The 26,178-nt window shown below is 53.7% G+C and overlaps 11 protein-coding genes and 1 non-coding gene across 12 annotated transcripts; 5 read left to right on the top strand and 7 right to left on the bottom strand.

Moving 5' to 3' along the window:
• Positions 1-733: 733 nt before the first annotated feature.
• Positions 734-1,992, bottom strand: POSPLADRAFT_1068944 (hypothetical protein). Its single transcript, XM_024482328.1, has 5 exons — positions 1,572-1,992; positions 1,301-1,514; positions 1,099-1,230; positions 976-1,033; positions 734-923 (listed from the first exon to the last, which is right to left on the bottom strand). The coding sequence occupies exons 1-5, from the start codon at positions 1,836-1,838 to the stop codon at positions 857-859; spliced, it is 738 nt and encodes a 245-aa protein (XP_024343041.1). The 5' UTR covers positions 1,839-1,992; the 3' UTR covers positions 734-856.
• A 3,221-nt stretch (positions 1,993-5,213) lies between these two features.
• Positions 5,214-5,883, bottom strand: POSPLADRAFT_1131298 (hypothetical protein; the record flags this gene model as incomplete). The annotated part of the gene is made up of 4 exons (XM_024484057.1): positions 5,214-5,361; positions 5,418-5,484; positions 5,542-5,673; positions 5,742-5,883. The coding sequence occupies 4 exons, from the start codon at positions 5,881-5,883 to the stop codon at positions 5,214-5,216; spliced, it is 489 nt and encodes a 162-aa protein (XP_024343040.1).
• A 1,300-nt stretch (positions 5,884-7,183) lies between these two features.
• On the bottom strand, positions 7,184-7,560 carry POSPLADRAFT_1052908 (hypothetical protein; the record flags this gene model as incomplete). Its single annotated transcript, XM_024480324.1, has 2 exons — positions 7,184-7,240; positions 7,294-7,560. The coding sequence occupies 2 exons, from the start codon at positions 7,558-7,560 to the stop codon at positions 7,184-7,186; spliced, it is 324 nt and encodes a 107-aa protein (XP_024343039.1).
• A 1,295-nt stretch (positions 7,561-8,855) lies between these two features.
• Positions 8,856-9,964, bottom strand: POSPLADRAFT_1043709 (hypothetical protein; the record flags this gene model as incomplete). The annotated part of the gene is made up of 4 exons (XM_024478375.1): positions 8,856-9,042; positions 9,093-9,609; positions 9,708-9,841; positions 9,909-9,964. The coding sequence occupies 4 exons, from the start codon at positions 9,962-9,964 to the stop codon at positions 8,856-8,858; spliced, it is 894 nt and encodes a 297-aa protein (XP_024343038.1).
• Positions 9,965-11,224: 1,260 nt separating this feature from the next.
• Positions 11,225-12,597, bottom strand: POSPLADRAFT_1031332 (hypothetical protein; the record flags this gene model as incomplete). Its single annotated transcript, XM_024476783.1, has 3 exons — positions 11,225-11,602; positions 11,660-12,406; positions 12,439-12,597. 3 exons carry the CDS (start codon positions 12,595-12,597, stop codon positions 11,225-11,227), a joined length of 1,284 nt encoding a protein of 427 aa, XP_024343037.1.
• Positions 12,598-13,544: 947 nt separating this feature from the next.
• POSPLADRAFT_1131441 (hypothetical protein) lies at positions 13,545-14,426 on the top strand (the record flags this gene model as incomplete). The annotated part of the gene is made up of 3 exons (XM_024484082.1): positions 13,545-13,654; positions 13,712-14,258; positions 14,310-14,426. 3 exons carry the CDS (start codon positions 13,545-13,547, stop codon positions 14,424-14,426), a joined length of 774 nt encoding a protein of 257 aa, XP_024343036.1.
• A 449-nt stretch (positions 14,427-14,875) lies between these two features.
• POSPLADRAFT_1043707 (hypothetical protein) lies at positions 14,876-17,286 on the top strand (the record flags this gene model as incomplete). Its single annotated transcript, XM_024478374.1, has 11 exons — positions 14,876-14,896; positions 14,946-14,983; positions 15,193-15,196; positions 15,257-15,509; positions 15,565-15,666; positions 15,721-15,891; positions 15,938-15,976; positions 16,038-16,190; positions 16,242-16,552; positions 16,627-16,771; positions 16,820-17,286. 11 exons carry the CDS (start codon positions 14,876-14,878, stop codon positions 17,284-17,286), a joined length of 1,704 nt encoding a protein of 567 aa, XP_024343035.1.
• A 1,088-nt stretch (positions 17,287-18,374) lies between these two features.
• POSPLADRAFT_1043705 (hypothetical protein) lies at positions 18,375-19,162 on the top strand (the record flags this gene model as incomplete). Its single annotated transcript, XM_024478373.1, has 4 exons — positions 18,375-18,546; positions 18,611-18,800; positions 18,864-19,074; positions 19,130-19,162. 4 exons carry the CDS (start codon positions 18,375-18,377, stop codon positions 19,160-19,162), a joined length of 606 nt encoding a protein of 201 aa, XP_024343034.1.
• Positions 19,163-19,814: 652 nt separating this feature from the next.
• POSPLADRAFT_1043704 (hypothetical protein) lies at positions 19,815-22,300 on the top strand (the record flags this gene model as incomplete). Its single annotated transcript, XM_024478372.1, has 18 exons — positions 19,815-20,006; positions 20,060-20,172; positions 20,226-20,357; positions 20,417-20,454; positions 20,509-20,686; positions 20,747-20,773; positions 20,831-20,859; positions 20,912-21,046; positions 21,101-21,138; positions 21,192-21,339; positions 21,394-21,469; positions 21,522-21,541; positions 21,601-21,702; positions 21,753-21,818; positions 21,887-21,967; positions 22,025-22,067; positions 22,130-22,190; positions 22,250-22,300. 18 exons carry the CDS (start codon positions 19,815-19,817, stop codon positions 22,298-22,300), a joined length of 1,530 nt encoding a protein of 509 aa, XP_024343033.1.
• A 188-nt stretch (positions 22,301-22,488) lies between these two features.
• Positions 22,489-22,576, bottom strand: POSPLADRAFT_t24. The gene has a single exon. It is a non-coding gene; the product is annotated as a tRNA-His (tRNA).
• Positions 22,577-22,735: 159 nt separating this feature from the next.
• On the top strand, positions 22,736-23,615 carry POSPLADRAFT_1043703 (hypothetical protein; the record flags this gene model as incomplete). Its single annotated transcript, XM_024478371.1, has 5 exons — positions 22,736-22,792; positions 22,857-22,885; positions 22,945-23,285; positions 23,342-23,425; positions 23,476-23,615. The coding sequence occupies 5 exons, from the start codon at positions 22,736-22,738 to the stop codon at positions 23,613-23,615; spliced, it is 651 nt and encodes a 216-aa protein (XP_024343032.1).
• Positions 23,616-23,865: 250 nt separating this feature from the next.
• On the bottom strand, positions 23,866-25,965 carry POSPLADRAFT_1131825 (hypothetical protein; the record flags this gene model as incomplete). The annotated part of the gene is made up of 10 exons (XM_024484137.1): positions 23,866-24,549; positions 24,607-24,930; positions 24,981-25,047; positions 25,106-25,193; positions 25,242-25,326; positions 25,386-25,547; positions 25,596-25,623; positions 25,676-25,717; positions 25,771-25,857; positions 25,922-25,965. The coding sequence occupies 10 exons, from the start codon at positions 25,963-25,965 to the stop codon at positions 23,866-23,868; spliced, it is 1,611 nt and encodes a 536-aa protein (XP_024343031.1).
• Between the last annotated feature and the right edge of the window lie 213 nt (positions 25,966-26,178).

Here is a 26,178-nt window from a genome sequence, read left to right as displayed (position 1 = left end):
GTGGTCCTTTTTGGGAAGACCTCCCACCTCTCCTTTCGATTGTCACACCGTGCGACGCTGTGCGCACGCGTGTGCCGGTCCTCTGGAGAGATGTAATTGTATTGTGACAAGCTGAGGTCTGAGTTGTGCTTTCGCTCTCTTTGCAAATGTTGTGCTATCGTTGTTTTTGGTATTGCTGTCGTCTGTGTTTTCGGGTCTTGTGTCTACGGTTTCCGAGATGCATTGGGTCAAAGGATGGAGTAGTAGGGATCGGTGTACTCCTAACAACCGCTGCTTTGTGAGGGATCTGTACGGTGGGACGCTGTGCTCCGTTTGGGGATGTAGAGCGAATATTTGCGCGTCATAGTGCGGTCAAGGCCGTGTCTGGTCGAGAGTCTTGGCCACAATTTCGATGTGGATTGCCTCTGTGGTAGCCCTACCGAAGATGCGATCATCTCGCGGGTCAGCGGTAGCCAGAATCACTAGAAAGAAGACACATCGATATAAATTAAGATAACCCCAAGCGCAGACATGAAAAGGCACCCGAGATCAAGACCAACAGCAGACACGTGCGCGTGTCGCCGTGCCAAGAACCAGCAAATGCTGCTGACCGTGCATGGATGGTTCCAAGAGGATACAATAATCTTTCTGGCAAGACGTCACGTAACATATGAACGTTGCTTTCTTACTAGTGGAAGCCACGAGGCACATGATCAAGGACACTTGATACACATCTTCTACACACGGGGCTATTCCAATATTCTACATCGCCCTGAATACATACCAGTACCGGGGACTGTACAGGGCATGACACAGCAGAAGAAATGACCTGAACATTACAGACCGTAGGTGAACGCCGCAACGCCGCAACGGCTTCTCAGAGGCTCAGATCCACAATGATCACGCCCGTGTTCCCCTTTGGGTGGCTATGGGGCAAGCTCAATCTATGCGGGTTCAGCAAAACATTAATTCATGCGCGGTGATACGAAGGCTTACTGCTGCAACCGCTGTTTGACAACCGGCTTGAGTTTCGCAACGCCGTCGAAGGATGTCCCTGTGCATGGGGCCGTAATCGTTCGACGTGCTATGGTCGGTACAAATAGGCTCAGGCAGACACACCGAGGATAACATGAAGAGTCGTTATGCCATGTTGGCGCGCTTGTGCGATGGCCATGTCGAGGTACCTCTGTGCTTCTTGCACGAAAAGGCCATGCAGGTCTACATGGTCGGCTGGAAGACCTTGGTTGTGATCTGGGAAATTTCAGAGAGAAACATGGGTCGCTGCATGCGAATACCTCACAAGTCAGAGATCATGGCGTACCAGTGAAGATCCATCTACACGCCCTCGCATTGAGCAGCTGTGCCTTTTGTGCATGTGCCCTCGCCTTATCCTCCAAGCGGGCGGCTCGAGACGGATTCTTGTGTTTACATGCTTCGCTTTGTTGCTCGCATTGAGTCTTCTTGGAGGCCTCGCGCTGCGCTTCGGCGCGCAGCGTGGAAGGGCCACGATACTTGCGACGCAGCTCGGATATGGACTGAACAGTTAAATAAACACTATCCAGTAAGGTCGATAGTGGAAATTGAAAACAGACCAGGTCCGGGGTGATTCCTTCGCCTTCGTGAACATGCCGGTATGCGTAATCTGCAGGGGCGGTCGTCGAGACAGATCCGTACGGCGGCGGCCTGTCACCGTGACCGGTGTACGGCTGCAAGCGTTCGGTATCATTGCTGTCTCTCTGTCTAGGGCGCAGACACAGATAGGCCAAGACCGCCAGGGCACAGACGATAACTATAGCTCCTAGGCCGAGAACGACGTCCCATCTTTCGGGCACCTCCATTGGTAGGGTATGAAGAGACATCGAGGAGCGTCGTCCAGGGACAACCAGGACACGCCATCATGAGCGCCGTCGAAAACGTAAATTGGCAAGCCTTCGGACGCTGGATCATGTGGTATTCCTTTAAACTCCTTTTCCGCGCATGCCGCTATTCGCTTTGGTCGTAGGAAAAGCAGACGATACCTGTAGTACTTAGCTTGAAGCAGTGGTGCATTGGGGCGCAATCGCTAATGGAATTTACTAGCAGCAAGCCTCGACTGATCTGGTTTCATAATCGCTGCCGCGCGCCACCCAGACCGTTGACATCAGTTTCTTCGCACGGTAGAACTTTGCCTGCGTTGAGACCGTGTAGGCTGCGTGCAAGTCCTGCTTATTGCTAGAGCCTCTCGGCCTATAATCCGACAGGGAGCGTACACAGGGACCGGTGGGGAGCCGTTGCAGTGGATACTGACAGAGTGTACTGTGCCGTCACAACGGAGTCGATCGTGCATATGAGATCGTATCTCGTTACGGCAGCCACACATGTACTTTCGCTGATGTGCGCGATGATGATGTTTGGAATCAAGTGCACACCTAGTCAACTTGACCCTCTTATTGGCGTGTTGGCATGCGAAGCACATCGAAGCTCGCCTTTGTATACGTGATTGGACAAACCCGTTCGCTCCGGTTGATGGCGCAAGCCGTATTTCTGACCACGATAGCATCTGCTTCCGTTGCACGCGGTTGATATTTGGTATGAAGACACATGCATCCTGAGACAACAACTTAAGTACACACACCCAGGAACGACATCTGCAAGATCTGGGTATCAGAAATCTCAGATGCTGATACATCAGTAACACAGTGCCAATTCATTCGCCCATATCCTGTTTCGTTGGCTCACTATAGCGTCCCGAGAACAGATGCCCACCGGTGATAATCCAGTTAATCCAGTTAGTCGCTCAATTTTACAATGAAGGCTCCTGTGTTGTACTTGGGGTGGCGGTAGACCAAACCAAGCCTGCGCGCGTCCCTGTGAGCAAGATCCACGGATAAGACCAGATAGCGGATCTCACTTTTCTAAATGCGCCTGAATGGCAGGCTTGACCTTCGCCACACCTCCTGCACTATGCTGGCCTTTACCTATGGAAGGCACGTCATTAAAAACGGATATATCGGTACATCAGGTGGCCGCACCGACGATGATCATCAGCTCCTGTACGCCACATTTCCGCGCCTTTGCCACTGCCTTGTCTGTGGACGCTACCGCTTCGCCCACGTGCAGCCAGTGGAGATCCAGTCGATCTACTGGAGAGCCTTCATTATGATCTGATTGCGACGGATACATGCGATGAGAAACAGACATCATCCAAGGCTGGAGAAACGACGCACCGGCGAAGATCCACCTCCTGGCCCGTGCATTTAGCCGCTTTTCTTGTCGTTCGTGAGCCCGCGCATTTTCTGCAAGTCGGTGGGCTTGAAGAGGATTCCGTGTGGCGCATGCAGCGCTATCTTTCTGGCATTTTATTTTCTTGGATCGTTCGCGCCTTGCCTCGGCGCGTATCTTCTCTGCGCTCTCGTACTCAAGGCGTAGTTGGCTGATCGACACCGTGGCGACAGACTACATGTATACAAAGAAGGGAATCTGAACATATCAGGCATGACGCCAACGTGATCGCATACCTCAGTATCTGAGATGCTTGCGACATCTGGAGACTTCTTGTTGGCATTCGAGAGCTGGAGATCATGGGTAGGCGAGTGAGCAACGCATCCTCCGTGCTGGCTCTGGTGGATGATGGCCTGGGAGGTATGATCAAAATTGATATGTCTGGCAGGGAGGGCCCAGCATACCTCCTGACGGGAGCTCTCGTCTACATCGTAAAGGCTACAGTGTGTTTTCTGCGCAGGTTGTGCCTGATGGATTTGGGAAGGGACTGAGGGCACACGAGAATGTGCGGTGGCATCCAATGGCCCTGTACGCTGGCCCCTAGCATCAGGGAATCGACGACTCTGCTCCAGCTGCGTCGCCCGCTGCGGTTGCACCGCGTTGTATCGATGTGTCCCTCCAGAAGACTGTGTGGTCTGGTCCGAAACCGTCGTCTGGGACACTCGCTGAGCCTGGTAAGGTGCTGCTACTTGGTACGGCTGTGCTGATTGAGAAGATGGCGATGTCAGATATGGTCGTGACCCCTGGTATGATTGTGTCCTCTCCGACGTCCGTGTCTTCTTGTACGGCTGTACTGTCTGGTTTGATGGCGCCGCCTGCAGGGATTGAGGTTGACCGCATGGCTGGTCTACACGCGTAGCAGCCCCTCCACTGTGAGTGATCGCTGTTGACCCATACTGCGGGTTGTGTCGGCCCTGCCTGAGTGAGCGCTGGCGTTCAACATCATCGCTTCTATGAGCAGCACGAGCATAGGTTTTCAGTAGCGTGTAAACGATAGTGCAAAATACAAGGTAGCCGCAGAATGCTATCAGCGCGAAATGCATGTCTGTATGACGGCGCGGAGGTCGGACAGGGACAAGGGGAATCTACCCAGTGAGCAGGTCTGAGGAAAGAGTGCAGCCTGCTGATAAGAAGTGAGCCTGCCCGCACTACTATAGTTCTGTTGGCAGCCTGGTGACGTTACCACGCACCCACAAAGCCCGTTTTGCTCATGCATGAACTCAATCTGGGTATATTGTTCTGAGAAGGCTCGGCAGCCCCGAGTCGAGTTGTGGCTGGTTGCTAGCTAGAAGGTTGTATCTGAGCAGAATAAGGAGGTTGGATACCGCTCTATTGCCAGTAGCAACCCGAGCTACGTCCGAACAGCAAACGGACTAGCTGATCAGAGAGGTACTACCTCCGCAGAGGCCGTGTTCCTCATGAACTGCGAAATGCATCGTACAACACTTGTCGGCCTCGCTAGAGGATCTTCAAGTTAGAGAGCGGTTCAAAGGTGCTTCAAAAGGAGTTCCGCAAATTCACCATCACTACCCCGCAATCTCCCCGCATCGAGATTGCCATGCTAGGTGAGCGTCACCGATCCAATGCCGGACACACTGTCAATCGGCATCCAGCCGCGATGTTCAATTGATTGATAACCAATTGAAGCACCATTTCCACTATCACGCTCGTCAATGCCAGTTACAGGTGAGGCTGCTCGTCGAATGCAACGTACGGTGCATACAGTTCAGGGTTGGACACCATCTGTTCATTGAAAAATTGCTACAGGTATCGGGGAAGGCTTTGAATAGAATACAGGAGGTTCGCCAATACGCATCTGGACAATACATACACCTCGCCATCTGGCGAGCGCGATGTAGCCATCTTTGGCGCCAAGCAGCGGTGCCGGTAAGACCTGGGAATGCGGTCGTTCGTACTTACCACGGTGACGAGGTCATTGGAAATGAAGGGAGAGGGGACAGAAGACGACGTCTTCACATGATGAGACATCCACCGTCCTTCTCCAACTGCCGCGTAATATCGTCTGGCTGCACGACACTGCCTGCGCCGCTCAGCTGGCCGTCGAGGCTGACAATCAGAACACCCGCGTTCTTCTCGTCTAGCTGGGCAACGAGACCCTGCCTAAGAGCGAGAGAGATGTTAGTGAAACCGCAGCAGTACATTGCATATATGCGTACTTCTGCATCAGTTCCTCAATCGCGGGTTTCAGCTTCGCGACGCCGCGTGGCGAATGGAGACCCTTGCCTGCATGCACCATTTTGCTAAGTGCGTGCCAACAGCACAGAAGCAGGATACACCCACCAACAATGAGATGGACCTTCGCGGTGCCCTGCGCGCGCGCTTCATTGATCGCGCGCTCCGTGAACGAAATCGCCTCCTTCACGTACAGCCCGTGCAGGTCGACCTCGTCCGGCCGCCGGTCCTTGTTGTTCTCTGCGCACGCACACGCACCCCGCCGTCAGCACGCGCCACACACGCGGACACGGCGCCGCGGCACGCACCCGAGAAGATCCACTCGCTCGCCTTGCCGTTCAGCCGGTCCATCTCGCGCTGGTGCGCGCGCCCCTGCTCGGAGAGCTCCTTCGCGCGCGCGCCCTCGTGCGCGGCGTACGCGGCGTGGCTCTCCTCGAAGCACTGCGCCATCTTCGCGCCCTCGTCGACGGCGCGCGCGCGCAGCGAGTCGTAGTAGTTGCGCTGGTGCAGCTGCTGCGCGACAGGCTGTTATGACGGACAGTCCAATGCCGAAGGTGGGGTAGATAGGGTTAAGAGGCCGGGAAGGGGGAAGAAGGGGGAGCGCATAATGCGTACCTCCTCGTGTTGGGGCGCGCCGGGCGACGCACGTCGCGGGGGCAGCGGCTTATACGCGGGCGCGGACGGAGCATGTTGGGCAGACGGAGCAGATGGCTTGTGCTCTTGCGCCTGTTGTGGGGCAGGCTGCGGCTGCTCAGGCCCGCAGAAGATACTGTAGAGCGAGCGCAGGACAGAGAAGAGACCCATGATTGTCGCGGAAGTGGTCAAGCACTGTTAATACAGGTTCGAGATTGAGATAGGCTGGTGCAATCGGAAAGGGCTACACGGGAACTAGTGATGAAATGAGGTGCAGGTGAAGTTGGTAGAAATGTATGAAGGCGGGACCGATGAGGGAAGCTTGGTATATAGCACTTTGGCGCGGCGGCTGACCAGATCGGTGTGCCTGTCAACCTCGTGCGGAACGTGCTGTCCAGCTACGGCGAGCCACTTCCACAGGCTGTTTGCGGGTACAGCATTCCCAATGCAGATCTTGCCGGTAGACTAGTAGACAATTAACAGCGAGCGCGTCGAGCATGGTTACTCATGCATGTCGAAGCATGAAAGACTCCAGCGTGTTGCGCGCTCACGAGACCCCAAGCCGAAGATGGAGTGCTTCCGAAACTCAACATACTGTAACCTATTCAGCTAATAGCCGCTACGCTGACCAGCATGTCTGTTCGAGCCTTCACGCTTGTATGCCATCGCACAGAATGACCAACGTATATCGCGTTGTAGCACAAGATGATACGTGCAACCGAAGGCCTGTGAGATGTACATACACCTCTTGTACATCTTATACTACACCTGATGAATGAAAACAAAAGCGGAGACGTCTACGACTCGCCAGAACCGATGTGGCACAATCGTCCAGTCTGTTGTGTCCATGCCTGACAGTGCAGACTCCGCGCGGTAGAGTTGTTACATCCGCCATTATGTCAACGCCACACGCGTCAAGGGAAGCCGTCAACCGGGTGCAAATGTGCGCATACTACGTGCTGGGCTGGAAAACTGTGCTTGAGTGGGGTAATAGCAAGTTGCAGTAGCTACACACTCACGTATCACATTGGATCATGGCGCTGCGTTACCGACACGCACACGACAGACCATGGAGACAGGGATCTTCTACGTCACGGTATATTCACTCCGGCCGCGCTCACTGCGGACCACTGCTTGATGGTGTGCGGCTTTTCTGCGTGTGCCATCTGCGACTCTGCACAGGGCCAGTATTAGAGCCAGAAAGACACCCTAGGCCGTCTAGCTCACCTGGGAGTCCTGCATGTACACCGGGGACGACGGTGGCGTGGACCTGAATGCCGGATGTGGCACGAAGTATGGCGGGGGCGAGCCCTGCGCATGCGCGACCGTGGAATGCGGGGACGAGGACATTCGGGGCAGCACAGGGGGGACGTAGACGTCTTCGTCGAACGAATTGAGCCGTGCCCTCGGCTCGTTGCCGTGTGGAGATTTAGAGAAACCGTCTCTACAAAGGCAGAAGAAGGCCAGCGCGCGACCGATAGAACCGAAGGCCATGTCCGAGAGAATGAGCGGGAGTCATACGCGTGCAGCGCGTCGTGCTCTCGGGTGACAATATATATACGCGCGAAAGCTCGAAGACGCGTGGGGCTAAGAAGCGTTGCGCGGGAGAAACAACCTGGCCGGCGTTCGGCGTCTGCATCCTGCGCTTCGGCTCGGGCGGACATGGGGAATCAGCCAATCAGCGCGTCCTGATCCAGCAGCCATGCGGCCATTGCGGAGCACCTCCAGCAATGGCTACTGCCGCGGGCTCTGGTTCTCCGCTCGACAACAGCAAGGTTTTAACTTCACCGAGCATTTTTGACGCAAGGGTCGTCGTTGGGGGTACTACATACCTAATCCAATTGTATCTGAACAGCTGCCACGCCTTCCTCGGACCCTGACAAGCGGCGGTACTTGTGACGATAATATAGAGAAGCCTCCTTGATCGCCTGTGAACCTCTGCATCGTGCCCCTATGTATCTTGTCTGCGGAACAAGGTGTGAATCCAATCAACAACGGACTGTGCAACCAGATTCACCTTGGCGGGCCCCTCAGCGTTCATGGATTCATGTCGCAGGGCCCGTCGGCGCAACACCAGACACCGGCGTCCGATGGTTCCCTGCGAACGTGTCTGACGATTCCATCTGCGATGAGGCTGTGGGATGCAGTCCCGGTCTGTGGGGAAGAACAGGAGGTATGTAGGTATTGTCCTCCAACAGCCGGCGCGGATCTGCGCCATCATCCTGCGGCCTATTGGCACGGCCGCCACTGCGGAACCAAGAGTAGATGCGATGGAAGCAGCCGAAGGCCATGGTAGAGGGTGCGAGTAGGGGTGAGCAGGCCGCCGGATCGTGTGCAAGGCAGGGAAGATATACGGTAAATTGTAGGCAGTGTGAATTTGTAGACTTCTGACTTCTTCTGACCTTGCCTTGGCACGTTAGTCAGGCAGCACGTACCCTCGGGATCGCTGGTGGCGGTCAAACACCGCGATGTCAGTCAAACTAGATCAGATGCTCGCAAGCAATACATAATAATCTGTACAGCTGTCCACTTACCGAGCGCTGTGGAGTGGTGGGAAGACAGATTCTACTGGAGCACCCTGCATGGCATTGAATGTCAATCAACTTTCGTGTAACCTCAGATAGGACCAAAGCGCCAGCGTTCTTCTGCATCGAACGAATGAGAAAGATCGACTCCATTGCTGAGCGTCCTTCGCGACAGCCACGGGAACATATGAGCAAAACGAGAACTACACCTCCCCAACACCATCTTATCTACGCCTTTTTCCACATCCAAATGAAGATAACCTATTAGATTTCCAACCCAACAAGAACGTAAGACTGATCGGCCTGGAAAGGCGGTTTAGTGACGACGGCGCCTCCAACGTACATGAGCGAGTGAAGGAGGTCGCCAAGGGAAGGCGACGAGCGTTCGAGAGCAATGACCAAGGCAGAGCATTGCAGACTCTCGTCTGCAAGATCAAGCAAGGCCACGATGCTGTGTGATATGGTCAGGCAACAGCTATACCAACACGGGAACACACAAACCTCTCTCTGAGGTTGACGCTGGCGGCGCTCTTGCCATCTACATACAACGTCTTCGGCTTTCCAGGCAATTCGAGCACAACACCGTCGAAGGTGCCGCCCAGATTGGGAGCAGAGATCGATACGCTCTTGGCGTACGGCAGCGCACCGAGTGCGTTCCGCGGGAACAATGCGGACAAGAAATCGAGCGCCGCGTCGTGCTGCTTCGCGCTGATGGCTGCGATGCTACCCTCGCCCTCCTCGGCATCGTCAGGCGTAAGCGGAGGCGTTGCGATATCGGGGAAGTGAGCGCGAGCGTTCTTACCGACGATGGCGCGCGGCGCACTGGGAAGCGGCGCGCCGGGCGTGTCGGAAGGAGTGATTGGGAGGCTAAGGGAATCATCGGGAGGGGGCGTGGGAGGGTAGACGATGGAGTTAGCGAGGCTATCGGTCCCGCAAGACGATAGCGTGGATACAGTGTCGGAAGATGGAGAGGAAGGGAAAGTTAGCGCCAGACTGTCTGTCACCCAGTCTGACGACCCTCTGTCGGGAGGGCATTTTGCTTTGGGGGTGTCAAAACCGCCACTAATTCCCAAGTTGTATTCTCAGTACCATACTTCATGATGGGTGTCGAGATGCTTACCCCGGGCCCGCCAGAGAACGTGGTAGAGTAATAGTACCGCGAGTTGTTGCCTTGCATGTGGCACACTGCAAGCACGCTAGGAGTCATGTCGGTGTAGAAAGCCCCATCTCCAACGGTTTGACGGCCGTTGCTGCGCAGCAAATAGTAGAATCGGGTTAGCGTAAACGAGACATGGCAGTCAGACTGATGAGACCTACGCGGGGCAAATACTAGATTCCTGATTCGAATGATTTATCATATTGGTCATCGACATGAGGTGCCAATTTGTTCGAGTAGCGGTTGAGGGGGTTGTGCAGCTGCGCGCAGAACCGTTAGTATGCGCTTCGTTCGGCTTGTGGGGGGACAGAGAGGAAAACGTACAGTGTGACTTCAAGCAGGATTGACGAGCGATGTGGTCAGGTCAGCAACGGAGTCAAGCCAGCCCTGGGTCTTATGGTCGTGCAGAGGTACGGCCCCCGAACACTAGGGCACGTGTGCCAGAAGGGGGCGCCAGTTTGGCATTGTTTGACGCCACCATGCCGCGATCGCTCATGCTGATCCGGCGGCAGCACTCTTGTGATTCCTTCAACACCGCCAACAAGGGTCGTCCTCACCCCTTCTGGTGACAGTGTATTCAAGAGCTCCCTAGAACAATATACCTGTTTATCATAATAGTGTATGGTGAACCTGGTAGCCCGACTCGCGAATTGTTTGTTGCAGGGTCCCGGCACAGGGTGGTACCCTTCTCCAATTCATTGGCGCGACGCGGTCCCATGAGCCTCTAGATTCCCAGGCGATGTTGCAGACGTTTGTCTTGACAAAGGAAGTGGTGCAGGGAATGCCAATGCAAAACGCCACGCCACTGCCGCGGGGCCTACAGTCCGATAGCTTCAGATTTCGTGATTCGTTCGTGGAATCTGTTATCTTCGTATTCGCAATTACAGCGGCGTCTTCTGTGCTTCTCGCTTTGAATTTCACCAAACGCGAGCTCACGCGCGACTCGACGCCACCGCACATCAAGAGTGGTCAGGGACAAAATACGTACAATAGTTGCGAAGCCCAGTCTCGCTCATTGCTATTGCGGGGCTAGAATGCTGAGACATCTTCCTAGCATACCACACGCGCAGACTGTGTTGTAAGCTATGGAGCTAGCATGACCTTACGATGGAGGAAGTACATGTATTGCGCCGTACCTATAGAGCGAGCTAATGTAGATCCATGAGCAGACAGTATTGAATATAATATGGTGGATCGACTTATCCTCAGTCCGTAACCTACGATGTAGTGGACTGAGGGAAAGCGAGACTCGGAGACTCGTCGATTGCTATATACGTAGCGCGACATTACCGCATTAGGGGATCGCTATAGTAAAGGAAGCGTCATACGGTCGGTTGTATGTATCTACATGAGTCCGTTATTAACTAAAATATATTGCTGTTCGTGAATATGGGTTGCTCATGCACAGGAATGAAATCTCACAGATTGACGTCTCGAATGAGGGATGCAATGACATAGTGACCAAAGGACAATCCACCTAAGGAAACGGAAACAACGATTCCCGTTGCAAGACATTGAGAATATCCTGTAAAACGTCCGAGCTACGAGAGTTTGGGAGCGAAGAACTAGTAGAACTAGCGCCACCGCGTGTCTTGAAGAAGTCAGAAGAATTGGGGTCAACATCAAGACCCTGGATAGAATGGTGAGGGTCGAGAATTTGTAATCGTCCGGTAGGCCTACTGGAAAGCATCCGCTGCATATCTAGAAATAGGTCGAAGCCCTGCGACGGGCCTATAGGGTCGAGAAACAAACCCGATCTGGAAGTAGGTGCGCGAGCGGCTGCCATTCGCGTTTCCCTCCGACGTTTGATGCCCTTTTCATTAGAGCGGTCGACCACACTTGCATATTGAGCCGGCTGTTCGGTGGTGCTCGCATTGTCAGTCGATGGTCATTGGCCATAAGGGTATCATACCTGCTGGCTTATCGTCACTTCCCGTGGGTTTTGGCCAGTAGGTGCTGATACAGATAGAGTCATGGTATTAAATTGACGCTGGCCAGGACGGCTGGCGTCTCGAGCGAGTACGGGCGGTCCAAGAGATGACGGCAGGTGATTTAGTGGAGCCTCCACACTCGTAGCAGATGCGGGAATGCCGTACACTTCCTCCATCGTAAGACCGACTGTCGAAGGTAGTCGCTGTACACGGACGGCGTTGAGGCAAAATGCGGGATCGAGGTGGTTTCCATGACGCCTTGATGTTGCCGCAGAGGAACAAGGCGAACTTTGCGGGAAAAGCAAGGGACTAGACGCGTGTTCATTAGTAGAACAACGCGATCTGTCGACGATTGCGGCGGTCGACGGGTCTTTCCCAGTATCAGATTCAGGATTTATACAGAGGATGGAAGTGGTCGGTAAGTCGGTGCCAAGACTTTCATCAATGTCCAAGTCGAAAGCTTCCACACTGACGTCAGACCCCACGCTAATAGGAAGGGCTTCAGATGCTCGGAACAGACTCTGCACGTCTTCGGAAGACGTTCGAGAATGAACCTGTCTGCCGGCGGATGATGATCTCAATGGCGAGTCGAGGCATACACGGCCTGCATTTGCGCCGTAATGTGCCTCTGTATCGTTATGAAGTAAGGCGGATTCCGACGAAGCGAATCGGCTGTCGCTGTCTGAAAGATCTGCGTACTGTACAATGCGAACGCTTCTAAGCCGACTCTGTACGGTCGTAGAGTCGGATATGGACCTACTTTCCACGGGCTATACATGGCGTGCTTCTGTTGTGGGTTCCAGGAGACCGGCATGGGGAACAGCTCTGGCGTATGTCCTTTATGTACTCGCAACCCGGGTCGCGCCGGAATTGCTAGGAACGCGTCGACAGAGACATCGGCATCGATGAGCGTGAGCATGGCTAGAAGCAAGTACGGGTTATCGTCTACTCCGTCGGAGCGACGGGTGCACGACGGTCAGTGCAGGATGGGGAAAGGAAACTAGCATGGTGATCGCAACATGAAGCTATATAACGTCTCTGAGACACTGACATGGGAGGACTCAACAACGAAGACAGTGGAGCGCGCTAGACCGCCGTAGAGTGGGCCAGCCTGATCGCCATGATGTCAGTCTGTCAGATGAGAGCCATTCCCGAGCCACTTTCAGATCCCTAATTGAGGAGTTTCTTTACCCTGTTACATTCGCCCCGCGTCGCAGGGCCCTTTTTAATTTGAGACATACTGCAGAGGCCGTACATATGCGCGCCATAATGCAGGCCACTGCGTTCAAAACGTAAAACGTTATAAGACATATCATTACTCAACCTCTGAGCAAGAAACTCAGGATAGGAAAGCGAGGCGTCTCAGTACACCTGCGGGCACAAAATTGCACATGATTATGTGTTCCAACATGTAACATGAGCATGAGAGAAACCCGAAAGAGTCGAGATTTGGAGAAACGAGGACCAACGCGACAGGCGTCGAGTGAACGTTCGTATAGCAACGTTGAACGTGCTGAGCAGGGCCAATTTGATCCAGCGCTTGAGGTGACCGGGGTCCCTCGTGACCCGGGATGTGCAAATCCCAGCCACCTCGGTCTGGTATCGACGAATCCCCACCGGCGAGCTCGATATCGACGTACCTCAAGACGTGAGTACCCTTATGCCGTTCTTGCGATCCTAATGCACGGAGGACTTCCTTGGGAGTGTCCTGGCCAATTTCTGTGCGATATGCACACCAGCAGCATGATGGATGGCCGGTGCCTTGACTGGATAACTTCGGGCGACCACTTTCACCCTTCTGGTGCACCCGCGACGATACTGGCTTGCTTACCTACCCTTCTTTGCAGCTCACTCTAGGCAACAATAATGGCTGACGCTGGACGCGGACGTGGTGGATTTGGGCGTGGACGTGGTGACAGAGGACGGGGCCGCCGAGGTCCCCGCCGCGGTGGTCGCAAGGACGAGGAGAAGGAGTGGTGAGTCTCGAATCCCAACATTACCAACAAGCAGTCGCAAATCGATGCATCATGCAGGGTTCCCGTCACTAAGCTCGGTCGTCTTGTGAAGGACGGCAAGATCAAGTCCATGGAGGAGATCTATCTCTTCTCTCTGCCTGTCAAGGAGTTCCAGATTGTCGACTTCTTCCTGCCCAAGCTGAAGGATGAGGTCATGAAGATCATGCCCGTCCAGAAGCAGACCCGTGCCGGTCAGCGCACGCGCTTCAAGGCGTTCGTTGCGATCGGTGACTTCGAAGGCCACGTTGGCCTTGGGGTCAAGTGCGCGAAGGAAGTTGCCACTGCTATCCGCGGCGCCATCATCCTCGCCAAGCTGTCCGTTGTCCCCGTCCGACGTGGGTACTGGGGTGCTGCGCTCGGTGAGCCGCACACCGTGCCCTCGAAGGTCAGCGGGAAAGTCGGCTCTGTCATGTGCCGACTCATTCCCGCGCCAAGAGGTACCGGTCTCGTTGCTGCTCCCGCATCAAAGCGATTGCTGCAGCTCGCTGGTGTTGAGGATTGCTACACGCAGTCGAAGGGTTCGACAGCGACAATGGGTAACTTCTTGAAGGCGACGTTTGCTGCTGTATGTGCCATCTCTGATCTTGTTGTGCAATCTATTTAACGAGATGTCTAGATCACAAAAACATACGCTTTCCTCACCCCCGACCTCTGGCGCGAGATCCCCGTCTCGAAGTATCCCTACGACGAGCACAGCGCACACCTTCAGCTCCAGAGCAAGAAGGCGTACTAGATTATTTCTGCATCATTTTGTCGTTTCGCATGTCCTCAAAACTACGGGATGTATGCCTATCACACTTGACATGCTTATACGATCTCGACCATTGTATATCTATTGTGTGATGTGTGTGTGATGAAATCTCATCGCAAGCCGTGCTCGTTGCTTGCGTGTTCTTTATCGTCCACGCCGTGCGTATCTCTGAACTTGAACGTGAGACTGCGGAGGGGGGAGGGGCGGGGCTACATACACACATTTGCCGCCTGCATGAAGTAGCCAATCACGATCGAGATCTGAGCCTCCGATGAGTCGGACATCAATCGGGACCAACTTCAAATCACTGCTCCTGAACGTTTGAACTTTGATCAAGCTTAATACTTACTCTTCTCGTGTCGCCCGCAACTCCTCTGCGCCTCCGTCAGGAAGACTGCGCTGCTTCATAGAACTGAACAAGTGTAGGAAGCATGGCGCTTCACCTGCTGGAAGTCCGTGTTTCATCGAGTTGCACCTCCAGTTCACAAACTTGCCCAGCAGGTTTCAGATCCCAGTCTGGCGTATATTGTCCTGGGAGGGTTCGTTGTTGTGGTAAGCATGATCTTCCGAAGGCGCCGTATGTCTCGACCGGGTCATTGGAATGGAGCTGTTAGTCTAAAAGAGCGGTCCGTTTGGCTCTACGACGTCAACCTCTGGCGAAATTCGCGCTGTCAAAATTAACGTCACGTCCACCATGTGCTTACCGTCTCTTTAGTTCAGTATGGTCTCCTTGCTGGTGAAAGAAAAGGCATGTATCTCTGTTTCTCCAGTTCACTGAAAAGCACTACTGACTTGTGGATCCGTCGTTGCAGTTGTATATCAACGAAGTGGTACTGGGAACGGCCTTTGGCGTGATAATCGGTCCGCATTGCGCGGGTGCGTTCGACCCCAGGTCGTGGGGAAGTCAAACGGAGAGGATCACGCTTGAAGTCATGCGGATTGTGCTCGCTACCGGACTATTCGCTATCGGGGTTGAACTGCCGCAATCATACATGGCAAAACATGCAAAGGGCTTGCTCTTTATGGTCGTCCCTACGATGGCATTCGGCTGGGTGGTTGTTGCAGGTCGGTCTGTCCAGTCAAAGATCCGCCTGTGTCGCTCACGCTGTGGCCTTGCTAGCCATTATATATGGTTTGTTTCCCGGCTATAATTACATTTCTGCCCTCGTCGTGGCTGCTTGTTTGACGCCGACCGATCCTATCATCAGCGCAGCCATCGTCGGTGGGTGTAGGCTGCCAATATTGCTTGCGTCGGATCTCAATAAGAGACAATCAGGTGGCAAGTTTGCTCTCAAGCATGTTCCCACCAACTTGCGCCGAATCCTGTCCGCCGAGTCGGCGGCTAATGACGGCCTTGCATACCCCTTCTTGAGCATATCAATCTATCTCACCGTCGATAGCTCTCGTCGGGAGGCCATTGGTGACTGGTTCCTCGTGGGCTGGTTATGTATGTCCTCATCGAACGCTGCTCCATAAATCTGACACATCTACAGATCAAGTGATTCTGGGCACGGTACTGGGGGCGGTACTAGGTGAGCCACGAACCTCTGCCACTATGCATAGACTGATTATGGCACGACTGCGCGACTGCAGGTCTCTTGTTCTGTCACCTCATGAAGTTCTCATATCGCAAAGGCTTCATAGACCGCGAGTCATATGTGGCTCAGTACCTTGCTTTGGCGATGTTTACAATCGGGATCTGCAGTACCATCGGCAGTGATGATCTCCTTGGTGCATTCGCAGCTGGTATGCGTTTGTGTGCATCAGGTGTGTCTTCGACACTAACCTGTCTTGTAGGTACTGCAATCAGTTGGGATGGCCATTTTAATGATCAGACTGAGAACGAAGTGTTCTCGTCTGTGATTGACTTGCTGCTTAACTGTGGTTGTTTCGTCTATATTGGCGCATGGTTGCCATTTGACCAGTTCAATTCCCCGGAATTAGGTATCACGCCTTGGCGCCTCGTTGTGCTGCTCATCGCCATTCTCGCCCTTCGTCGCATTCCTCCATTGCTATTGTTATACAAATCGGTACCAGAGATTGCTAACTGGCGTGAAGCTCTCTTTTCGGGACATTTCGGTGAGCATTTCTCGTGTACAGCAGGCTATGTTGACCGACCTTCCCTGTAGGACCCGTGAGTAGATGATAGGGCTTATAATATCTTGTGCTGAAAGTATTTTAGATGGGTGTTGGAGCGATCTTTGTGTCCACTCTCGCTTTGACTAGACTCCCCACACCGCAGTCTCCGCCGCAAAATCAAGCTGAGCACCTTGCCGCAACGTTGCAGACTATCGTGTCTTTTGTTGTTTTGGGATCCATCATCATTCGTTAGTATTGCGCTGCATTCCACGATTGCGACTAAGTTTCTGTTATAGATGGTCTCTCCATACCGTTCTTCTCTCTCGGGAAGAACGTCAGAACGCGCACGGTATCTATCACGCGCACCTGGACATCTCGTGGAACCATTGCTCCCGACTGGCTGCTAGGAGTTCGTCGTTTACCCATGACCAAAGACACGCAGGCTGGCATGCCCATGACAGCCGAAAGTAGGCAAGCGAAAACGGCAGACCATGCAACGAGAAATGTTACCGAAGTGCAGGATGACGATGGACCACACATATTATTCCGTAGCGTCAGTGTACATTCGTTCAGATCCTTGTCAGGAGATCTGGGGACCTATGGGAGCCCGCACGGGATGATCGGCAGCCTGGTATCTTCTAGCAACAACAGCCGCGTATGTACTTCCTTCCGCAGTCACGTTGTTCTCACTCATCGCCTCTCAGGTCAGGATCGCCGACGAACAGGCAGCCAACACGGTGATTCAGGGAGAGCAACTCGCTGAAAGCGGTCTCCGCACTCCGAAGAGCGTCCACTTCCCGCGCGACAGGCAGGACTTGAATCGTATGACGGAAACACCTGAAGAGGGGGTTGTCGGTCTTGCCTCTGGAATCATAATACCGAACAGGTCGATTCGCTTCTCTGCCTATCCTGAGGTCTCTCAGGGTGGGACATCCGTAGACGTCGCAAGTGCTCATAGCCCGGAAGGAGCGAGCGAACCACCTGTCGAGGTTCAGCAGAAGGTCGGTCGCTCCCCTGCAGCGCAATAACATTGGCTAGTGGCTCCATCGGGGTCACGTTTGATTGGTCAATGGTCTGGGTATAAGTCAGTTCGGAATCGTCGTTACTTCCACGTATTTGTACAACAACCTACGGTTGGAATAGAGTTTGTTTTGGTCCTACTCGCCATGCTTGTAGTAGGATTCGTAGACGATGGTTTTCTCACGAATGTTTCGAGTACACGCCTACTCTGTACGATGTTTCGGTTATGCCGGCCCTGTGACTGCGTCGGTCGACGTCGTGGCTATTGGATATCGAGCGACTGAGATGGCCTGCGGTCTACTCTTAGTCGACCAACCCCGCGAAAGGGGACTTCCTGGCGTCATTACCGCTACCCCGGGCCCTTAAATAGTATGGTGTTCACATTGTGGATGTTCACCTCTCAGGCTCAGCCGAGGACATCTCCGCTTTGCTCAGCTACCAAGTCGAGTCTTCTAACCAGGCAGGCCATGTTCCGTCACTTTGTGGATCAACCTGACTCGCTAAACAGAGAAAGGTCAAGACGGTCTATGCGGCACATGTCAGTATAAGTCATGACTCGCTTTCAAGTCTGGACAAACTGCCAGAACGGGTATGTCACTTGTGGATCCTCATGTGGCAGCTCAGTAGGCTCCGATGATGTCAGTATAAGCAGGTCGACGTCAGTGGCCGCCGCGATGGCGACCTCCCCGACGCATCCAGAGCTCTTAGTGACGCACTACTATGTCCGTCGCCTATATATTACGCTGCAAGAGACCTGGAGCGTATCCCTCCTCTTTTCTCCACACATCCTTGCGTTTTCATCAACATCCTCGACTAGCGCATACAGACACCATGTCCAACAAGGAACTCGACCCCTACACCGCTAAGGCGCAGAACAACAACGCAACGCCTCAAGAGAAGATCGAAGGCCTCCATACCATCTTGAAGAGCGTCAAGACGGGCATGCTCACGTCGCGGACCGCCAGTGGACAGCTGCACTCCCGCGCCATGGCGCCGGCAGGTCGTGAGTAATATAACGAGTTATAGTGTAGAGACACAGAGTTCACAGCCGATTCTAACGCATATAGCGTTCTCACCGACACAGGCAACGCTGGTGTTCCTCGCCAACCACGCGTCGGCCAAGTTCGACGAGATTGAAAACGACGCACATGTGAACGTCTCATTCTACGATGAGAAGTCGACGAACTGGGCGTCGTACAGCGGCGTTGCGAAAATCAGCCAGGATCGTGAGAAGATTGCGAAGCACTGGAGTAGCGCGTAAGTCAAGACCTGTTGTATGCGACAGCTGGAGGAGTGGCTGATGCTGCCCTGCGCTTATAGTACGGGGGCATGGTTTGGCAACCTCAAAGACGGCGTTCATAAGGGCGATCAGAACGATCCGCGCGTAGCAGTCATCGAAGTCATCCCTCAGGAGATCCGGTACTGGATTGCGACGCAGGGCGTCGTCGGGCGTACGGTCGACGTTGCCGTGAGCGCTGTGTCTGGCAAAACCGCCGCGCCGGGAGAGCTGAGGACCATAACGAAGCACGAGGTGAGTCTTCCATGATATATGCTGTCTTACCCTCTGACGAGGCTCGGTCGTGCAGATTGAGCTCTTGCAAGGTCTTCAATCAAATTAGGCGAAAGTAGGAGAGGTGAAAGACGATGTAGCTGACCCCTGTGTACGATGATAGTCCTTGTAGCATCAGCAAAACACCACTTGTGCTGAAGCACGATGAATGAACTGTTTACCTGAGGTCCACCTAGTTTCAGGCCATTTCGGCCAAAACTCACCCATTTGATGCCACCTGAATGCTTCATGGGCTGCCTGAATTGTTTGATTTCAGCGGATTCAGTCATTCAGACCTGTTCATGAAAAGTAGGATTTTGCTGATGTAGCGTGTCCAAGCAACCGGGCATGGACTCATCTGAAAACGACCGCGAATGGCACAGCTGCCAGCGTGAGCATGACGCGGACAACTCGAGACGCGGAGAGGTCGAAAGCGCGCGGAATTGACCGAGACGATTGATGGGGCACAGATTCAGGGCGCGCTTGAATGACGTCACGCGTCTTGCTGGAGTGTTCTACAACAAGCTCGGTCAACACGATGCCCCCTGTGCGCATGCACAAAGCTGCGCGCGTTCGACACGCGTTTGCGCACTTGCCCGTCCTTCGCAGGCAGACACACAAAGTCGACTGTTTCTCTTCCATCACGACCTACTACGACTTTCCCCAGCACTACACTACCCACATAGACTCTTTTTGAGGCTCTCGCCACAGACCGGCGTGCAATGGCGAACACCTACCAGCCAGTCTACCAACCCGGACCTACCCCAAACTACGCCAGCCCATATGCACCTCCTTCTGCCCCTCCTCCCAATGAAAATGGCCACTACGACCAGAAGTCTCCCTATGAGGGCGAGCGGTTCAAGCCGAGAAAGAGGCTCAACGACCCTTTCTTTTTCGTCTTCTTCCTCTTGCAGGTACGCTTAGCTATATCCCACGCGTAGGTGCCAGGAGACTGAGGCTAGCGAAGCTTGCTGGATTCATCGTCGTGTCTGGCATCGCCGTAAACCAATGGGTCAAGTCTGGCGGACTCGGCGGTGGCGTTGGCAGCGGCCACACGGGTACCGACGTTACCCTGAACTAGTATGTTCGTCGACTTTGCGTATTTGTTTCAGTATTTACTCCGTCGTGAAAAGCCATACCGTATATCTGCTCCTTTTCATTACGGCGGCAGCACTATTACTCTCAACAATATACCTCATTCTCACGCGCATATTCACGCGTCTCATAATGCACTTTACTCTACTCCTATCAATTACACTCAATATGTATGTGGTGAATCTGTACATCTCTATCCTCCGCAGTACTCATCACACACCGCATGCAGCGGCATATGCGTCTATTACTGGACGACAAGGTATTGGTGTACGTTGTACGCCCTCTGCTTCTTCAGTGCACTCCTTAACGGATACCTCTTAGCCGGCGCCATCATTTTCACCATAATTGCCCTGCTGTCGATCTTTGCGTACTTCGGATATCGTGCTCGTATCCCGCTAGCGTCCCTGCTCCTGCAGGTTGTCATGGATGTAGCGAAGCACCATTGGAGCGTGTACACCGTCGCCTTCCTCGCTCTGTTCGTGCAAGCAGCTTGGAGCGTGTGAGTACGCCGGTCTCAGTTTCCACACCGCGATGCTGCTTGTGACTGACGCACGTCAAGATTGTACACCTTCACAGTCATTGCGATGTGAGTTGCTATTAAGCAGACTCCGAAGTGATTCGAATATATGACGCCGGATACTAGATACGCCAAATGGACACCTGGAAATCCTTGTAAGCGTGGCTTTCGTGCACTATGAAGGACATACTCATATATGCCGTATAGCATGTGGCAACGGCTCCTCGTGCTCTTCGGGAAAAGTCGCAGGCCTCATATTCTACGCGACTTTCTCCTATTTGTGGACGTCGCAAACCATTGGCAACGTCGCTTTGGCGACGCTTGCCGGTGGGCCATTTGGCTGTGAGTCTAGACAAGTACATTCTTCTGCCAATGTATGGTGACAGACGACACTAGGTTGGTACTATTTCGGCCCACGCGACCAGGGGAAGATGGTGAGCAACACGGTCTTGCCCAGGTAAAGCAATAAGTAAATTTCGTATTGCAGCCTCGTCGCCCAACCCTGTCCTCCTTCGGTCGTGCTTCCAGCCTTTCCCTTGGGTCAATAGCGTTCGGCTCGCTGATTGTGACACTACTGGATATTTTGCGTCTACTATTAGACATGATCAGGAACAATGCTAACGCAGACGGCAGCTGTGAGTGGTGACCCCCCTTGCTTGAAGCGGTAATCCGTTGCTGACACCATACAGTCGTGGAGGCGTGTCTCGCCATGTGCGCTGAATGCTTCGTTGGCTGCATTGAGGGGCTTGTGCAGTACTTCAACAGGTACGTAAGCGTCCCTTGCCAAGTGCTGTTTTCTCACGAGTCCGTCATGTAGATACGCATACATCGAGATAGGTGAATGGACATACGAGCACTATCGAAGACACCAAAGTTGACGCGCTCCTCATTACCAGCGCTCTATGGCAAGCCTTACCTGCAGGCCGCGCGGGATACCTGGCGAATGATTAAGGATCGCGGAATCGACGCACTGATCAATGATTCGCTTGTCGGGATGAGTATGCTGCACCGCGTTATTCTCATTCGCGCGCTCACGCATTGCCGTCAGCCTTGACATGGGGCGCATACGCAATCGGCCTGATGTGCGCGCTGTTCGCCTATCTGTATCTCCGCTGTGAGTGCGGCCTTGATCGCCTTGCAATGAGCTAAGGTAGGGCGCCTGTGGCTGACATCGAATTGCAGACACACACCCATCGTATAACTCGGACGGGCAGTATACGGCTCCGGTATTGCTATTTGCATTTCTAATTGGCCTGCAATGCAGTGCGTATCAGCTTTTTATAGGTAGTTTCCTCGGCGACTGACCTCATTTTTTTCCAGTGATGACGCTGTCCTCCGTCATCGAAGCGGGGGTGTCCACCATGTAAGGGGGTCTAACCTTTCACCACAACGTTGACATATTAATCACCCCGATGCACCGTGTAGCTTCGTTGGCCTTGGAGAAGATCCGCAAGTTTTAGCGGTTCGTGCGCCTGCGTTATTTGGCGTGAGTCACAGATAATAGGACCAGAAAGGCCTGACGCTGATACATTTACCTTGTGGTAGGTCATTGCATCGACGTACCCGCAAGTAGTTCAAGGTGTGCCTCGAGTATGATGGGAAAATCGCGCTGGATGATGAGTGCGCCGATACGTACAACGATAGATAATTCAGTATGTATCTGATACAAGAATATGTCCGTGGAATTTGTATCAGTGTGGGACCGAGCATCAGCAAAAATACATATTGTTCTAAGCATTTATGGGGAAGCCCGAAGGGTGTCAAAAATGACAGAGACGGTTGAGTGTCCTAGGGAGGATTCGAACTTCCGGCTTCACGGTTTAAGACCACAGCGACCACAACGTGATGATTTAACCCCTAATCGACAAGGACGATAATGCAACAGGAGGTCTGGTCTTACATAACTCATTTCCATAAGCAGCCAATTCGCGGTTGGACAGAGATCCACCTTGGATCCACCCGTCTTCAATCGCGCAGTCGGCAGCTTCGAGCCTTCAGCCGCGTTCCCCTTTCTCCTCTTCACGATTCATCATGAGGAAGACTTCATATGTTGTCGCTTTCTTTGCGGTCGTCACGACCCTTGCTTTGGTATGTCGCGTTTCGGTCCCGGTCCAGTCTCCAGACTCAATTCATCGAATGTGAACTATAACAGAACATTCTGTCTGCTCGCCGCCCAGATTGGTTCGCCGACTCGTCCTGCTTCATCTGCTGCACCTGACGCCCGTTTGCATCTGTTGAAGGCTCATCGTCAATAACCCTGAGGTGTTGCACTCCAGGGTTACCGTACAGTATGGTCTTACCCAGCGGTGCGATCGGCAAGTAATTGTCATCCCCGGCCTCCCGGAGGGCAGCCGCCTGGCGTACACCGACTACAAATGCCGCCCGTTCCCCAACCGCGCCACCGATAGCTGCGAGAAGACGAACAAGACGTTCTGCATGGTCTGGAGCACCGCCGGCTACTTCACTGAGCTGGGCGTCGGCTTCGGCGTAGTAGCGTGCTTGGCGCTCCTGTTTGGCGTCAGTACGCACTCCCGCCGCAGGAGGATCTGGAGGGCAGTGGCAGGATTGACCGCTTTGCATGGTATGCCATGACTTTGATCTTCGGTTCTGATGGCAATGTTAAGGGCCCTTCTACAGTGCTGTTCCAGCTCCTAGCATTTGCGGTCGTCACCCATCTCTATCGATTGTCTATGTTCCCGTCGTTCGACCGTGCTCGTCCTGGTGTGTGCTCCAAGTTAGATCATACGTGTCTAGCGTTGATTCTGTTTTAGGAACCGCATACGTTCTTAACACCCTCTCATGGTTGTTGGGCGTTCTGGTCACGGCTGGTATTGTTACCACTGGTATCTCCGCCAATAAGGGCCATCGGTGGGCAGCTGGTAACAGGGCGTACCGTCCCATCGAAGGATAAACTTCCCTGTCATCGCATTCAACACCCCTAACACCTCCATTAGATACGCGTATTTCTCTGTCATATCTTCTCACATTGCATACTTGAGCGGTTCCAGGACATTTTACTCCTCTCTACTCCACTTGCTGTATACCTAGCCTCTGGATGTCACACATATTTTGTTAAGCATGTTACGAAGCTACGATTAGTACTTGATGAATATATAACGACATTAAATGTTTGTGCCACGAATAAGATAATTAGTCAAGATTCAATCCTCGTCCTCGGGATAGTCCACTTGGTCGTAAAGTCTGAGCGTTTCATTCCAGTCCCGCTTTCTCCTTCGGCGCACGGAGAAGTACTTCGCCTTGCTTGCCCAGCGGCCCCTGACCCTTCCCTTCTCCTTGCCCCCGCTCTGCGCGAAGTAATGCTCCGGGTCTGGAGGGAGTCCCAGGGTGTTCACCGCCAGATCCATTACGCGCTCATGCAGCCGTGCGCGCAGCGCGTGCAGCTCCCATAGGCGTGCCTGCCCCATTCGCAGCAGCCGCGTGAGCACCGCAACGGCACGGAATGCGGAGATCGCGTCCTCAAGCCAGCGCAGAGACATCCACATCGCCGCAGGAACGAACACGGCGGTGAGCGGCGCGATCGGCAGCGTGAGCAGCATTGAGCCGCTCCAGACGCCGAGGCCGGACATGAGGCCGTATATGAGCTTGTACTGCGCGATTTCGTCCCAGGTGTCCCAGATGGGGCCGGTGCGCTTGAAGCGCGAGACAGCGACGAATGTGGTGAGGAAGACGGGGAGCCAGAGGAGCAGCCCGGGAATGGAAATCGTTAGCAGGAACACGGACCAGCTGAGCCGCACGATGAGGCGGTAGATGATGATGTGGGTGGGGAGCGGCCTGCGAATGCGGTCGTCCTTGATGCCCCAGTACGCAAGCTGGTCTTGGTATTCCTGGTAGAGTGCATAAAAGGTCAGCGTTGTGTGCTTCACAGCACAGGGGCATCGCACCTTCAGGTCATTACCGAGCTGCTGGATCCTGACATCTTCTCTGGCTACTCCCTCCTTGTTTACGATCTCACCCTCACTGCCGCTTTCATTGACGGGTCGCTCGGCGAGCTTGAATGCCTCGAGAAAAGTGCGCACTGCACGCACGTATTCGCCCAGGCTCATGGTCGTGCCTAGAGGCGCATATATGCGTGCAGCGAGCTTGGCGTTGCGAATCGTGCGCCATGAAGGCGCGTCGAGCGTCCCCGAGCTGATCTCCTGGTGCATCCGTGCCGTGAGCGCGCGAATCCGGTCGTAGTCGATGGGCGCAAGTAGCTCGGGGTTGTCCTGTGGAATCGCTTAGGAGGTGTAACAATTGATAGTAAAAATCCTGCGACCTTGGGCGTGAATCTCATAGGTGAGTGGAATGTGACCAGAACGTCTGAGCGAAAATGTTGCCTGTGCCTGTTGGAGTAGCACTTCTTAACATGACAGGTAACTACCGGACAAACACTGCGCTTACATATACGTGATCGAACATGTCTGCACGAAGATCTCGAAGTCCGGGTTATGTCGATTTCGGGTGAGGACATCCGACACCAAACGAGCCACTGACCGCGGAGTCAGCGAAATGCGTAGACAAGGGGCAGCTTTCCTACCGCCTGTCTTCAACGGTGCTATGGTCGGGTGGTATCGGCTCATTCCCTCTGGGAACAGACAGACAGCGTCTCCATTTTCGAGAGCCTAGAGAAAGTTTACAAATGAAGGCGACGCTTCAGACTTCAAGGCTCGCATTGCAGTACCTCCATCAGCTTAAGCATGACCGGAGTGTTGTCAGCTTCTCCATCTGGGAAGTCCTTGCGTCGCTTGATGGGCACCGTGCCGGCTGATTCGATTAGCCAGCTCGTGAAGGTCTTCTTGCCAAACTGCGTGGATTTGGCGGTGAGTCGGAGGAGGTTTCTTGCCTAACGGAGAGTCAGGTGCTGCGACAATTTAGGACAGAGAGGCTATACCCTAGAAGGGATTGCAGTAACGAGGAGTCTGAGACATGCTATTTCAATGGCTGGACATATTGATGTCGCATAGAACTCACAGTGCATCCGTGAGCGAGTTGCTATGATTCGCGCAAACAATGCTGTGCTGAATGTGAACAGACCGAACTGTGCAATAAAGTGAAGGTCATGCTACCAGGGTTTGCCTTTGGGTGGTATTACGTGGGCATTTTCCACCACGATGGTTCCGTAGAAGATCTTGAGGACAAACCTGAACAGGAGCCTGGACACCCAATCACCATACGTCAAGACTCTGCCAGTGCACGAGTACCCAAACGCCGGTATACCTGACGAAGAAGTACGACCAAGGCGTCGGGGAACCGTTGGGCATACCAAAGCGAAGGATCTTCTTGAGGAAAATGCAGCTGACACAATTAACTGATTGCTTTGGTACAATGTGGGAGAAGAGTTGAAAGCAGGCTGGAGTCCTGCAAGTGGCGCGGCCGCTGCATCGCGTCACGGTCGCCAGGACGTGCAAGTCACGTGTGCAGCGCGAGTGATCGAGAGCACGATCGCCGCATTTTGTCGGCTAAGTAGACAGTGT

The sequence above is a fragment of the Postia placenta genome (genome assembly GCF_002117355.1).
Source record: "Postia placenta MAD-698-R-SB12 unplaced genomic scaffold POSPLAscaffold_2, whole genome shotgun sequence".
In the NCBI taxonomy this organism is placed as follows: domain Eukaryota; kingdom Fungi; phylum Basidiomycota; class Agaricomycetes; order Polyporales; family Adustoporiaceae; genus Rhodonia; species Rhodonia placenta.
The sequence above is the reverse complement of the archived record's forward strand: the minus strand, read 5'-3'. Positions and strand labels throughout refer to the sequence as shown.

Bases quoted from the DNA above. Each gene is read 5' to 3' on its own strand.
- POSPLADRAFT_1068944 (XM_024482328.1), bottom strand. From the start codon at position 1,838: ATGTCTCTTCATACCCTACCAATGGAGGTGCCCGAAAGATGGGACGTC. The intron at 1,515-1,571 runs GTCTGTTTTCAA...TTAACTGTTCAG, and splicing joins AAGGAATCACCCCGGACCTG to TCCATATCCGAGCTGCGTCG. The intron at 1,231-1,300 runs GTACGCCATGAT...GAAATTTCCCAG, and splicing joins GTGTAGATGGATCTTCACTG to ATCACAACCAAGGTCTTCCA.